This window comes from Haliotis rufescens, unplaced genomic scaffold (genome assembly GCF_023055435.1).
Source record: "Haliotis rufescens isolate VD_foot unplaced genomic scaffold, xgHalRufe1.0.p SCAF_3, whole genome shotgun sequence".
Taxonomy (NCBI): Eukaryota; Metazoa; Mollusca; class Gastropoda; order Lepetellida; family Haliotidae; genus Haliotis; species Haliotis rufescens.
The window spans coordinates 57,489,397-57,504,024 of record NW_025964001.1 but is presented as its reverse complement, the minus strand read 5'-3'; the positions used below and the strand labels follow the sequence as shown (position 1 = coordinate 57,504,024).

Below are 14,628 nucleotides of genomic sequence, written 5' to 3'. Positions count from 1 at the left end.
GCAGCTTATCAACACCTCTGTAGCCTCGTGGTACACTCACTGGGCTACAGATATGAAGGTTGCGAGTTCGATCCTCGGGAATATAAAGAAAACATTTGTCATTTGATTTTACATTTCATTACATATTACAATCTGAACGGAAGTTATATTAATAAAATACCCAGGACATTATATAAAATCCCTGGGATATAATATAATATTCCTGGGATATTATATAAAATCCCAGGGACATTACAACGTCCCTGTTAAGAAGATTTAACCCGACTGGAAAGTAAAACCTCACAATAGGTCTTAATGCCTATAGAAAGAAGTCTCTTACTTAATAGCGATCCCAATAAATAGGTTTATAAATAGCAAATATGACTTGAATATCCTATAAAATCCCGGGGATATGATATAAAATCCCAGGGACATTACAACGTCCCTGTGTGTGAGATTTAACCTGACTGGAGAACAATAGGATGACGTCACCGGAGGTTTATAACTGCACACGAACTGCCACACCTACCAGGAGACAGTATGAAGATCAGTGGAGTCTTGGCTGTAGAGTCTTCGTAGATTTCTTTCAAGTCAAAGGCTCCTGTGGAGAGGTATGTTGGGCCAAGCTGAGATTGGATGAACTTGGCAGCAGCAGCAGTCAACGTGTCTGGTCGGATGACCTTGACCAAGATCAGTTTCTGGAAGCTGTTCAGATCCTCCCATCGGAACACAATACCTGGTCGGACCTCTTCCTTTGGAGCTGTCTTGTCCTTGTTTGTGCCTAAGAGAAGCAAGGTAGAACTGGTAATTCTCTAATGACTTCTGAATTCAGAATTACTTATGAAACTTCAGAAAAGAAACAATATATATGTGTCCCTGTAACTACAAAGAAGGGTCAGAAGACCTCAGTTCACTGAAGCCGAGACAAAGTCAATATTCACTGATGTTCCACTCAGCAATATTCCAGATATAACACAGCAGTCTGCAAGTAATTGAATGCTAGGCAAACCAGTGACCTAAACAAAGGACAACACTGCACACTTCTGGAGCACAGTGACACACCATCGACCAATCCTCATTTCAGTCTCATTCTAGCTGTTCTCTGTTGAGTGACACAATGAGTGAGTGAGTGTGGTTTTAAAACCGTTTTTAGCAGTATTCCACCAATATCACAGCAGGGGACACCAGAAATGGGCTTCACACATTGGACACATGTGGGGAGCCGAACCCGCGCCTTCTGCATAACAAGTGAACGCTTTAACCACTAGGCCACACCACCACCCCTGACCCTTAACAATGAGTGAATGAGTATGGTTTTAAAACTGTTTTTAGCAATATTCCATCAATATCACAGCAGGGGGACACCAGAAATGGGCTTCACTCATTGAACGCATGTGGGGAGCCGAACCCGGGTCTTCCATGTAACAACTGAACGCTTTAACCACTAGGCCGCCCCACCACCCCTTAACAATGAGTGAGTGGGTAAATGTTTAACAATCCACGCCGTCAGGGTACGATGAGACACAAGTCACAGAGCCCAACTACCTGATCCATATTTAATCAGCTCTTATAACAAACGTGGGACACTGGGACCAATTCTGACCCGGAACCCCCAGGGACTGAACACAATGACCAGACTTTGTTTGAAACCAGGTTTCATAAATCAAAAACTTTAGCGACTGTGTAAGTACTCCAACCTTCCTCCTCCTTGAAGGGAAGACTCATGAGACTGTACGGATCCTCGGCCTTCATGAAGCTGTTCCACTGCTGGGCGTGTGACATGATGCTCCGGCACAGACTGTCAAAGGCAGGGATTGTTGCATCCAGATGCTGGCACTGTCTCCATGTTGTGTCTGCCGCCCAGCTCGGCAACTGCTTGTGTTTGTCCGAATTGGGATCTCCTGCCTGGGCCTCAGACTCCAACCTCTCCATTGGAGATAGACCTGAGACAAAGAAACAGAGATAGAAATGATAGAGTTTGGTCTAATGCCCATTTTGAAACATACTTATATTAAAGCATGTCAGCCTAATGAGGGTGGAAGGTCCAAAGTGATGCAAGGTGGTCAACCTTCCCCATCTTGGTAAGACCCATCATGCTGACAAGCCAAGAATCATAATCATGGCAAATCTATAATTCTTCTTGCCAATCTGGCAGCAAATTTCCATTTTCAAGATAAACATTTGATTAATAATGTGAATTTATCAGTCCATGAATTCCAAACCATCTGAACAAAGATGAAGGTCAAGGTCAAGGTCAAATCTACCCGAAGCAAGACATGAACCCATGACTGCTTGTTTGTGGTTGAGACACAAAAACAGACCTCATAGCATTAGCAGGATAGTAAACTACATTTATAACGAACACGCTTATAATGAACTGGTGGATATAACAAACTGTATTTTGGGTACCTGTCATTTGCTGTATACATGTATATGTTTATAACCAACTAAGGTAATAACGAACTAAAATTAGTGGTCCCTTTAAGTTTGTTATGACTGTAGTTTACTGTAAATGCACTCTTACCATCCTTCTCAGCAAGTGTCTTGTCATCCAGCATGCTGGCCATGATGTTGCCCTGGAGGAACACCTGCCACTCGAGCTCGTTTATCTTGTCCAGATGACTGACACTGTCCTCATACCGGGAGTTAGCTCGCATCACACTACTAGCCAGCATGAAGGAGAAGGTGAGTTGGTGATGTCCGAACAAGCCCACCGACACCACGCGGTAGATGCTGGAAGTCAGACGGTCGATCATGCTCAGAAGGTGCTTCATCAGCTGTTCCGGGTTGTCCATGGAAGAGAGGACATCGCTGGTAGGCTGTGGACTCGGTTGACGATGTTTGTGTGAGCTGGTTGGTCTGATGACGCCGCTGTAGTAGTGGGAGGAGTTGGTGGAGGTGGAGGACTGGTCAGCGTTACTGGTGATGCAGGCGGTGAACATGTCCTGGAACCAGTCTAGAGAGAACTGGTACATCACGTCGATGGTGGCCAGCTCGGCCAGGACAAAGTACAAGACGGCTCCTCTTGTTGCAACCTGACATTAAACATGAAAACAATACTGATAGTCTTCATGTCATCACAAATAACATATCATCTCTATACAGAAGTCATACATTTAGGGTCATTCATAATATAATCTGAATCTAACATCAAAGGGTAAGAACGTCTGCTCTGAGAGCGATGGTTCGGAGTTCGATTCCAAGCCGCATCATACCAAAAGACGTTAAAAGATGGTACTTGTTGTTACCCTGTCTGGCGCTCGGCATTAAGGGGCTAAAACAAGGACTGGTCGGCTTGGAGTCAGTATACTGTGTCTGAGTGGGGTATTCATGGTAAACTGTGGCATGGTATCTCAGTGGGCTAGCACTAAAAATTCGCATCAGTCCGGACTAGTACAAGCAGCCACACACACACCTGTGCATGCACGTCGCTATATAAGTGCAATAATCTTGGACGCGACATTAACCTCATTTCACCTCACCTCAAAGCGTAAGAAGTTTAATCACGGGCACCCATTTTCCTAAGTCCTGAGTATTAATTCCACTGGTTTTCCTAAACTATTATGAGTTAAAAACATACTGGGAGGTATCGCTTCCTGGCTTGGTTTAGTTTCTTCTCAGTCTCCACCGACTGTCCCACTCTTTCGTAGATCTCCTGAGACACTCCCTTGCTCTTCTGGAGCGTCTCCACCAGCACCTGGTCATCCAGGATATGACCTGCACAGACATCACATTACATTCATTCTGCCTGTTTTGCACACAAATCAGTAGGCAGTCAAAAACTATGAAAAAGAATTACAAGTAGGATTGTTTGAGTTCTTCAAAATGTTTTCTGAAAATATTGCCATAAGCACCATGTTCGCTAGGCTGGTCTCATCAGTAGTTTCATACTGTATCCACCTTTCTTTAGGTTGTGCTGGTAACATATAATATCATCATGGTCGTAACACAATTTTCATAATAGTATTGTCTTATGACACTTTATCCAATTCTATGATTTAATATCAAACCACTTTATTCAAACAACCTTGAAAAGGTCTGTAATCTTGAGAAAAGGTCTGTAATTTTGAGAAAAGGCATGTAATTTTGAGAAAAGGCATGTATTTTGAGAAAAGGTCTGTAATCTTGAGAAAAGGTCTGTAATTTTTAGAAAAGGTCTGTGATATTGAGAAAAGGTCTGTAATCTTGAGAAAAGGTCTGTAATTTTTAGAAAAGGCCTGTGATATTGAGAAAAGGCCTGTAATTTTGAGAAAAGGCCTGTATTTGAGAAAAGGCTTGTAATTTTGAGAAAAGGCCTGTATTTGAGAAAAGGTCTGTAATTTTGAGAAAAGGCCTGTATTTGGAGAAAAGGTCTGTAATTTTTTAAGCCCTGTATTTTGAGAAAAGGCTTGTATTTTGAGAAAAGGCCTGTATTTTGAGAAAGGCCTCAAAGTGTAGTAAACACCTTCAAAGCTTGAGAACCACCCAAGAAATGCTACAATTCACTTACCATCAGATTTCTGCAGGAGTCCTAGAGACTTGTTTTCCAGGTCGAGCAGCGACTGCTTGTCATTACTGATACTCTCCAGCAGCCCGGTCCGCTGACTCTCCAGCTGAGGGCGCTCCTGTACAGAGGGTGGACATTCTAGTGATGAGTATTGGCCTAACTTACGTATGGCACTTTAATGCAATAATGATAGATGTACTGCGATACGTATCACAAAATATGGCATGTGTTTTTTCATCTGTAATTTGTTATGAACCTGAGAAAGATGGACCCAAATTCCCTGCACGCTTTTTACCACCTCATCCACCAGTTTGTTGAATGATGATATGCCATATGAATAAATGCATAATACACACTTAATATATCGGAAACTGGTCACGAATAGTTTTGCCTTTTCGATTACAGGAATCAGTTGTCACAATTTTATAATCTCATCATACTACTGTAAATTGTGCCAACAACATGAAAACAGGGTTCTGAAAAACTCTATACCAGTATTTTCCAAAAGTATAGTGATACATATTCATTAGTCCTTCAAATCATTGTATACAGGCATACCGGTAATGCTGCGTACCTCTAGTATAGTCAATGGAATGTCTACAAAGCATCTCTATTCTAATTCATACATGACAGGTCTTCAAATATTTCACTTTCAGCAGTATTGGAACTGGGAAATTTGAAACAAAACCTGACAGACAACTCTAAATGCCAACCCTGGGTTTGTCTGGCGGCAGGAGACTCGTCTAGCGAGGTGTGTACCTGTTTGACCACTGCAGACAGGAGCTGTTCCTGCAGACCGTCGAAGGTGACGGTGAAGTTGATGATGTTCACCTGGATGAAGACGGCGGGCAGGTAGTGAGGGTTGGCCATGGAGGAGGCCAGGTACAGTCTACAAACACAACAAAAGGAATCAGTTCACCTTAGTTCAAATAGTTTGACTTCAATATGACCTTTTCAATGATACAACCTCATCAATATCAATACAACAGTTAAGAACCATGAAGATCTGGGGTAGAATAGGTCTTCAGCAACCCATGCTTGCCGTAAAAGACAACCATGCTTGTCGTAAGAGACAACGGGTTCGGGGGGTCAGGCTCTCTGACTTGCTTGATGCATGTCATCGATCCCAATTGTGTGGATGGATGCTCATGATGTCAATCACTGGACTGTCTGGTCAAAATGATTATTTACAGATCACTGTCATACAGCTGGAATATTTCAGGAGTGACCTCATGATATGTAATGTTTTCATCAATAACTAAGCACAGAATTTCACTGTGTTTGAAATCAAACCATTTAAAACAAGTATTTGTCACAACGTGACGAAATGTCCCCCGCCTGTATATATACCATAGTACCAAATATGAAGACAATCCAGCGATTAGTTCTTGAGATATTGCGACAACACCGTTTTCCAACTCCAAAAGCAGATTTGCCTGCCGTGACCTTGAAAATGGAGTCAAGGTCACCAAAACCGACTGGTGTCTGCGGAGTCTGTATATACACCATAGTTCCAAATATGAAGACAATCCAGCGATTAGTTCTTGAGATATCGCGGCAACGCCGTTTTCCAACTCCAAAAGCAGATTTGCCTGCTGTGACCTTGAAAATGGGGTCAAGGTCACCAAAACCGACTGGTGTCTGCGGAGTCTGTATATACACCATAGTTCCAAATATGAAGACAATCCAGTGTTTAGTTCTTGAGATATCGCGGCAACACCGTTTTCCAACTCCAAAAGCAGATTTGCCTGCTGTGACCTTGAAAATGGGGTCAAGGTCACTAAAACCGACTGGGGTCTGCGGAGTCTGTATATACACCATAGTTCCAAATATGAAGACAATCCAAATCTTGAGATATCGCGGCAACAAACAGGTGGGACGTACGGACGGACTATACTATATCCCCCACTCCGCGCTTTCGCGCGGCGGGGGACAATCACTCTTTTGAAAGAGAGTCCGGTAAGACCTACATTTCAAAATGGCTGCCAAGAACAAGCAAGCCCTCGATATATTTACAGTTACAGACTTGCATCAAATACAATGCTAGGGTGATGACAGGGTCTGTGGAATTTATCCCAGTAGAACAGTAGAACAGAGTAGAATGGATAGTAAAAGTCTCTTTAGTGAAACCTCGTTAAACTGGAAAGTAGTATTTCAAGCGCCATTTAGTAAACAGTAATCAGCCAGACAATGATTCTACGTTAACAGGTAAGCAACAGCCACAGCCACATATATATATCTCTTCCTTACCTGAAGTTCTGATTGTACTCGATCTCTGTGTCGCCCAGTTTGATGATGAGATGGCCTCCTCGTCGTAATGTCTCCTGCAGCAAGATGGGGCGTAGAGCTGGGTCCAATTCCTCCCCTACATCCTGAACACAATTTGGAAATAAAGGACTTTAAACATCTTTTATGTTTTGGTGTTTTGCTCCAGAAACGAGCACTACCCTCATTGTCAGTAAAGTCTAACTTGTCATCATGAAAAAAAACTATAGAAAAAATACAAATCCAAAATCATCAAAAGGCATCAATTCACTACTAGACTGATCTGTATTGCAAGTTTCAACAAGAAATATTCAACTGTTTAGGAGTTCTGCTCCGGGAACGGAAAATGGATGCTATATATTTTAGCTTCCTAATTATTTTAGCTTGTCTACACCCTGAATGTACCCTGAATGTGCCCTGAATGTACCCTGAATCTAACTTGAATGTATGTACCATGACAGTATGGGTATTTACCCTGTACGTACCATGAATGTATGAGTATTTACCTTGTATGTACCATAAATGTACAGGTATTCACTCTGAATACTCTGTACGTACCATGAATGTACGGCCATTAACCCTGTATGTACCATGGAAGTATGGCTATTTACCCTGTATGTACCATAAATGTACAGGTATTAACTCTGTACGTACCATGAATGTATGGCTATTAACCCTGTACGTACCATGAATGTACGGCTATTAACCCTGTATGTACCATGGAAGTATGGCTATTTACCCTGTATGTACCATAAATGTACAGGTATTAACTCTGTACGTACCATGAATGTATGGCTATTTACCCTGTATGTACCATGAATGTATGGCTATTAACCCTGTATGTACCATGAATGTATGGCTATTAACCCTGTATGTACCATGAATGTATGGCTATTTACCCTGTATGTACCATGAATGTATGGGTATTTACCCAGTACGTACCATGAAAGTATGGCTATTTACCCTGTATGTACCATGAATGTATGGCTATTAACCCTTTATGTACCATGAATGTATGGCTATTTACCAAGTACTTACCATGAAAGTATGGGTATTTACCCTGTATGTACCATGAAAGTATGGGTATTTACCCTGTATGTACCATGAATGTACGGCTATTAACCCTGTATGTACCATGAATGTACGACTATTAACCCTGTATGTACCATGAATGTATGGCTATTAACCCTGTATGTACCATGTATGTACCCTGAAAGTGCCCCATGTGTACCCTTCTACAGAAGTAAATCAACCAGTGAGGCTACTGGGCATTACCCTGATGAGGACGGGGTCTCCCACTCGCAGCGCCGTCTCCATGGTCCGCATCAGGTTGTGATCCGTCGCCGTCATCGCCTTCAGCCGCACGCCCTCCATCTCTCGAACCCAGCTGCAGACACAAAGGTGATCATCACAACCCTTACACTTGACTAAAAGTCTCAGAGCAAACTTGTATGCATAATTTCTGGAGAAGTGCGTCCCTGACCCAAAAATTATATTTGTTTAATACCTTCCCACAGTTTGTTTTCCAGAGCCCCTGGGGAGATCCTGAATTAGTGACGAAGTGTGTATGGTTTTACATCAGTTTAGCAATATTCAAACAATATCAGGGCAAGGACAAATAAATTGGCCTCCTCACATTGTACATATATGGTATTGAGACGCATCAATTTAATGATTTACACTATATAAACAAAGTGCCTTCATTGTGCCCATCTTTAAACCACCAAGTCACATTTCAAGAAATTCTTTTCAAGATAAAACATCATAGATTGTAACTAGTGCACATGATCACAACTGCTATACAGTCAAGTCTCATTATCTGACAATCGTTGATACGACTTTATCCAACCGATTAAATCAGTGCTATTCAGACCCATTAGTCCGACAATCTCACACTCCGACACACCTAATTTGCAACGAATTACCGAAATCACTTAATAATCAGTCTTGTTAATCCGACACAGTGATCAGCGTACTCCGTGGTCATCTGCCTGCGAGTACACAGCCCATGTTTTGATGCAAGACGCTGGGTATTACGTCTGCAGGGATAAACTTGCTTAACAATAAATGTTTTAAATAAACAAAACAAGATTAATCACACCTAATTTGCAACGAATTACCGAAATCACTTAATAATCAGTCTTGTTAATCCGACACAGTGATCAGCGTACTCCGTGGTCATCTGCCTGCGAGTACACAGCCCATGTTTTGATGCAAGACGCTGGGTATTACGTCTGCAGGGATAAACTTGCTTAACAATTAATGTTTTAAATAAACAAAACAAGATTAATCACATGGTTAGATTTCCTCAATCTCATCAAATCAGGTACAAGTTCTCGCTACCGCTGAGGACATGTTTGCATCGTTATCTATCATGTAGTTGTCCCATTTTCGATCACGAACGTTGATACTACTTAATTTCGTTTATCCGACATACTTGTTAATCCGACATAATCATATGCAACCAACCGTGTTGAATTAACGGGACTTGACTGTATATTGCATTTGATGCCATTATTCCACTCACTTGACTGCCTGACCCTGTGGGTCAATGAGTAGTGGCCATTTCCTGGCTTTCTTCACAAACACAGCATTCTCTGTTGAGTGGGTATCTCTAGGCAGACCACCGTTGTGCCATTTCAAAACCTGCAGTCGTACAATTACAATATACTCATATACCATCAGCAATAACATTCGCTAAATTTGAAGAAAATTAACATCAATTATTGGTATGTGACTAGTTTTCCTTTTAAAGATGCTACCCTGTAGTTTACATGTATATGACAAGGTACCCACAGTCGAGGTGCGCAACCAGCTTTTTGCATCCATACGCCAACAAAATGAGACCCAAATCCCAGAATATAAAGTTATGTAGTTTTTTACTGATCCTCGATCCCTAAAGACTACCACAGTGGTTAGTCATGAAAATTTTACAATAAAATATGTCAAGTGTTATCAAGATGCTCCCCCAAAATGTATATGTTTGTCTCTCAAACTTTTCCATAGGTCTGTGATTTTAGGCACCGTTCACTGATTCTCTCAGCAAAACCCCACCCTACAATAAATGACATCCCTTTAGCTAGAAACTTGAGGTTTCTGAACAATATTTATAACAAGACATTTCAGATATATTTATCTCACCATATTGGCATCCACCATGCTCTTGACGAGATCAAACTCCTGTGAGATTGGGATATCTCGGTCGCCACACATGTTCAACCAGACTGCGGTGAGATCTCGGCGGTAGCGGGCGGTGAAGGCGCCAAGGTAGGCAACTCCTGCAGCTGCAATCAGTGTGTCCCCTACCAGCCCCTGCAGCTTGAAGTCCAGGACTTTCACAGAGTCAGCCCACCTCACCTGAAGCAGGAGAAGGGAAATAGTACAACAGGTAGGAGCAGAATTAGTTCAACACTTTCAGAGTGAGTGAGTGAGTGAGTGAGTGAGTGAGTGAGTGAGTGTGTGGGTGGGTGGGTGGGTGGGTGAGTGAGTGAGTGAGTGAGTGAGTGAGTGAGTGAGTGAGTGAGTGAGTGCGTGCGTGGGTGGGTGGGTGGGTGGGTGAGTGAGTGAGTGAGTGAGTGAGTGAGTGAGTGAGTGAGTGAGTGAGTGAGTGAGTGAGTGAGTGAGCGAGCGAGCGAGGTCTTAACACCGCTTTGAACAGTATTCCAGCCATATCACAGCGTGTCAGTTTAATGTGGGAAGAATTCTGTGCAACCCTTTGAAGGGAAGATGCCTGCCCAATCCTCTGATGGTGTGAGGAATCAAGACGGATGACAAGTCAGGGGGAGGAAAGGGGGCATTATCGCCATAAATCTCCTTCCCATGCCACATTCCTCCAAGCTTACTGTTTCCTTTACTATAAGGGTAATGCTATTTTTCAGGGCATTATCATTTGTAGAAGCCCGAGGTTTTCCATTAACTGCCCAACGAAGGAGGGCAGTTGAAAAGACCGAGGGCTTCTGCAAATGATAATGCCCTGAAAAAGAGCTTTACCGTTATTATAGCTAAAATGGATGGAATTTGTTATCAAATAAAAAGAAACAACAACATCAGTTTTGATACATTTACTGCAATCAACACGAATGTCACTGACCACATTTTACAAATATGGAAACGTCATAGAACAAACCAGATGACGTCACTATAATACGTGACGTCATTTTCTCTACCCTATGACGTCACCTAACAACGGGCTTGATAATGGCCCGTCGTCAAGCAATATGAGGGCATTATCAAGTTACAGTGGCCCACTCATTTCTGATAACGTGCAGGCGGTTTAATGATAATGCTATCCATTTTAGCTATAATTCATAACAAAGCAATATTTAGCCCATGGGACTGACATCAAGTTACTGTTTCTACCTTCTTTAGTTTCTCTCGTTTTAGTAACAGGTGTAACATTTATGAGTCCCATGATGGGATTTGAACCACAGACCTTCACATGAGACACCTTGTCCACATGACCAAAGAAGACGCTGTCAGCATCCTGACAAGGTAAGGATGTCATCTGTGGGCCTCTACAGCAGCACTGCCAAGCCTTTATCATGAATCATAACTTCTCTGGATACAAATGTATTACCCCACCCATCTCATCTGAGTTCAGTCTGCAGGGCAAAACCAATGAGGTATGGTACTGGTACCTTTTCATCAGCCAAAGCCGAGACGAGGACGGAGGCTCGCTGGAGACGTAGAGCTGTGGTCTTCTTGCGTTCCTTCAGAGCCTCCCGCTGGTTGACACTGTCCTGGTACTGCTGCTGGATCATCTTCAGGTGGTCCTCGATCTGACACACACAACGCATCACTCAGTTTCTTTGATGCTGCATTCAGCAATATTTACATCAATGTGTGTCAGCTTCATGTGGGATGAAAAACCAAAGTGATGCAGGTCTCAGACATTTACCACTTTGGGGAAGTCCACATGCACAGCTATGGTTCTGACAAACCTTGAAACATAATCACGGCAAATTTGGGATTCAAACTCATGATTATAGGTTCCTGGCATGCCTAAGGGAAGCAACTCTGCCAGTGAATTGCTGTGCCCTTAGACAACTGGGCCACCCATGCCTTCACTTTCCCATCAAGTTACATACTCTACACTATCTGTGTACACGGTCTTCAGAAGTAATCAGCTGGAATAAAACACCCAAACCAATAATGCTAAATATATGTAAAGTTTCGGGAGATTATCTGGAAACGGATTGTTGTGCACTGGACAAATCTAAAGTTGCATTTCTGACCTTCTTGAGGCTAGCCTGTTTCTGAGCAAGGCCATCCTGAGCTAGCTTGAGAGCCTCCTTGGCCTCCTCCACCCTCTTCTGTTTCGGCTTCACCATCTGTAAGACAATGACGATAAAATAAATCGCAAACAACAATGAAGAACGGGCATGACGTGACGTAATTTCTAGAGATTCGAACAAATGCTCGCAACTTGATGACGTCATGAGTTGTTCCCCTTAGTTCTGTAGTACCCTGTTGACAGTTAGAAATGTTATACATAGCACCATTTTCTGAAATGCTTCAAGAATTACGCCTGAGAATAAATATATATATTCATTTTTAATTGTTTTAATGTTTGTGAGAATATTCAGGAAATACCAACCTTAAACCCCCCTTTCATAACATGGACTTGTCTGACATTGCAGATATTGGTCTGTATTTAGAAAGTCCTCATTATTTAAATACAGTCGTGCCTCGTTTATACGGACACTTGCGTCATTTCACAATTCGTCCGTATAAACGAATTTCCGTATAACTGAAACCAGCTTCTTACTGGAAGAGTTACTTCCCTTCTATTATGCAACTCATGACAGATGACAGAGCAAACAGATACATCCACTCAATCTTTATTCAAGACATACACGTTTCATCTGTCATGGAAGTTTGAACTTTACCACATTTTGAGGTTTGAATTTTAAACAATAATTCCAAATTGTCCAGATCGCCTGTGTTCTCGTAATATTTCTCAGAAATGTCCATTTTGCCACCAAAATCGCGAGCTTTCTCTATGAGCATTTTATAATTAAAGGGCACATTACGACTTGTCATGTCACACAACCAAAGATATAATGCATCTCCCATCTTCTGGTGTTTTGCTACATGGGATCGTGATAAGTCATTTGAATTTTCCGGGAGATTAGCCACTTCTGTTTGTCTTTTAAAATGTCACCAATTGTCGATTTTCCTATGGTATGTCCAAATTCAGTGCCATAATGCTTACTGATGGTTTCCAAACTTGCTGACGGGTGTTTTTCCTTATCGAATGGGATTACTTGTACAATAAACAAGCTCATCTCAAACGTAACTCAGTGTCACTTGGTTAATTGACTTCTCACGAATCAAAGGATTACCACCAGTGGAAGGATTACCACCAGTGGAAGTGTATTGTCTGGGTAAGTGAGACAATTTTGTGTGCATTTCAGTGTTTTGTGTATGAAAATGACCATCCGGTTCCGGAAACTGAATTTCCGTATATACAGGTAAATTTATATGGTAATTATTTTGTTTTGAATGAAAATCATCCGGGAACCGAGGTTTCCGGATATCTGAAGTCCGTATAAGCGGGGCATGACTGTACAAGTAAATATTTTTAAAACTTGTAAATTTTGATAACTTCCTTAAAGAGACTGTAAATAATGTTGATATTGCCTCGTTGTATATTTCATAAATATATAACTATATCCTACATAGCTGTTGATCAGGTACTAACACCTGTACCGACCGTGAAGATCCGGGGTAGAATAGGTCTTCAGCAACCCATGCTTGCCATAAGAGGTGACTATTCTTGTCGGAATAGGCGACTAACAGGATCGGGTGGTCAGGCTGGCTGACTTGGTTGATGCATGTCATCGATCTCAATTGCGTGGATTAATGCTCATGATGTCAATCACTGGATTGTCTGGTCCAGACTCAAATATTTAGAGACCGCCATCATATAGCTGGAATATTGCTGAGTGAGGCATTTAACAACAAATAAACAAACAAACAAACTAACACCTGTACCAAAACAATGCATTGAAAGAAAAAAAGTTGCATTCCATAAGAGAACCCTGTCTTCAATAATAGGTTACATCATTGTTGTGTTACATGTTAGCATCATCGTCATGAGTAGCATCATCAACAGTACACTGACCTTGTAAACCTCGTTGTAGTGCTCCAGTGCAAGCACCCACTCACATATAGAGCGGCAGGCTTTGGACACCTTCCCTATAGTGTCTGCGTTGAAGTCCGGCTTCTTGGAGTACTTCCTCAGCTTCGTGAACACCTGGAGCATAATAATAATAATAATAATAATAATAATAATAATAATAATAATAATAAGTGCATTTATAATGCGCCACATTCCATTCACCAAGTGGATGCTCATAGCGCTACACTATTATTACCCCAGTCAATGGATCAGTGAGCACTCGATTTTCATTCTCAGCTCCCTGGGGAGTATGCAACCCAAGCTGCCTGTGAGGCGCATCAGACACTGTATTACATAACTTTGACAAAGATCTGTCCAAATAAACACATTATCCAGAGGTGAGGTGAGATGAAATTGGGTTTAACTTTGCGTCCAAGATTATTGCACTTATATAGCGACGTGCATGCACGTGTGTGTGTGTGGCTGCTTGTACTAGTCCGGACTGATGCCGATTTATAGTGCTAGCTCACTGAGATACCATGTCGCAGTTTAACATGAATACCCAGCTCAGACACAGTATACTGACTCTGAGCTGACCAGTCCTTGTTTTAGCTCCTTAATGCCGAGCGCCAGACAGGGTAACAACAAGTACCATCTTTTAACATCTTTTGGTATGACGCGGCCAGGGATTAAACCCAGGACCTTTCGATCTCCGGGCGGACGCTCTACCACTAGACCATGGAGGCTGTCACATCCTATTCGGAGTATTCAGAGT

At 42.1% G+C, this 14,628-nt stretch overlaps 1 protein-coding gene across 2 annotated transcripts in view; it reads right to left on the bottom strand.

The window, feature by feature from the left end:
- Positions 1-14,628, bottom strand: part of LOC124115408 (dynein axonemal heavy chain 6-like) — a 135,847-nt gene that overhangs the window by 17,581 nt on the left and 103,638 nt on the right. For both annotated transcript variants that reach the window (XM_048403119.1, XM_048403120.1), the window contains 13 exons: positions 13,857-13,988; positions 11,965-12,060; positions 11,368-11,508; positions 9,872-10,087; positions 9,258-9,376; positions 8,006-8,117; positions 6,716-6,837; positions 5,225-5,354; positions 4,469-4,583; positions 3,560-3,696; positions 2,504-3,014; positions 1,677-1,922; positions 509-760 (listed from right to left, as the gene is read on the bottom strand). In XM_048403119.1, the coding sequence (XP_048259076.1) occupies positions 509-760; positions 1,677-1,922; positions 2,504-3,014; positions 3,560-3,696; positions 4,469-4,583; positions 5,225-5,354; positions 6,716-6,837; positions 8,006-8,117; positions 9,258-9,376; positions 9,872-10,087; positions 11,368-11,508; positions 11,965-12,060; positions 13,857-13,988 (2,329 nt within the window). The remainder of the gene's footprint in view (positions 1-508; positions 761-1,676; positions 1,923-2,503; positions 3,015-3,559; positions 3,697-4,468; positions 4,584-5,224; positions 5,355-6,715; positions 6,838-8,005; positions 8,118-9,257; positions 9,377-9,871; positions 10,088-11,367; positions 11,509-11,964; positions 12,061-13,856; positions 13,989-14,628) is intronic.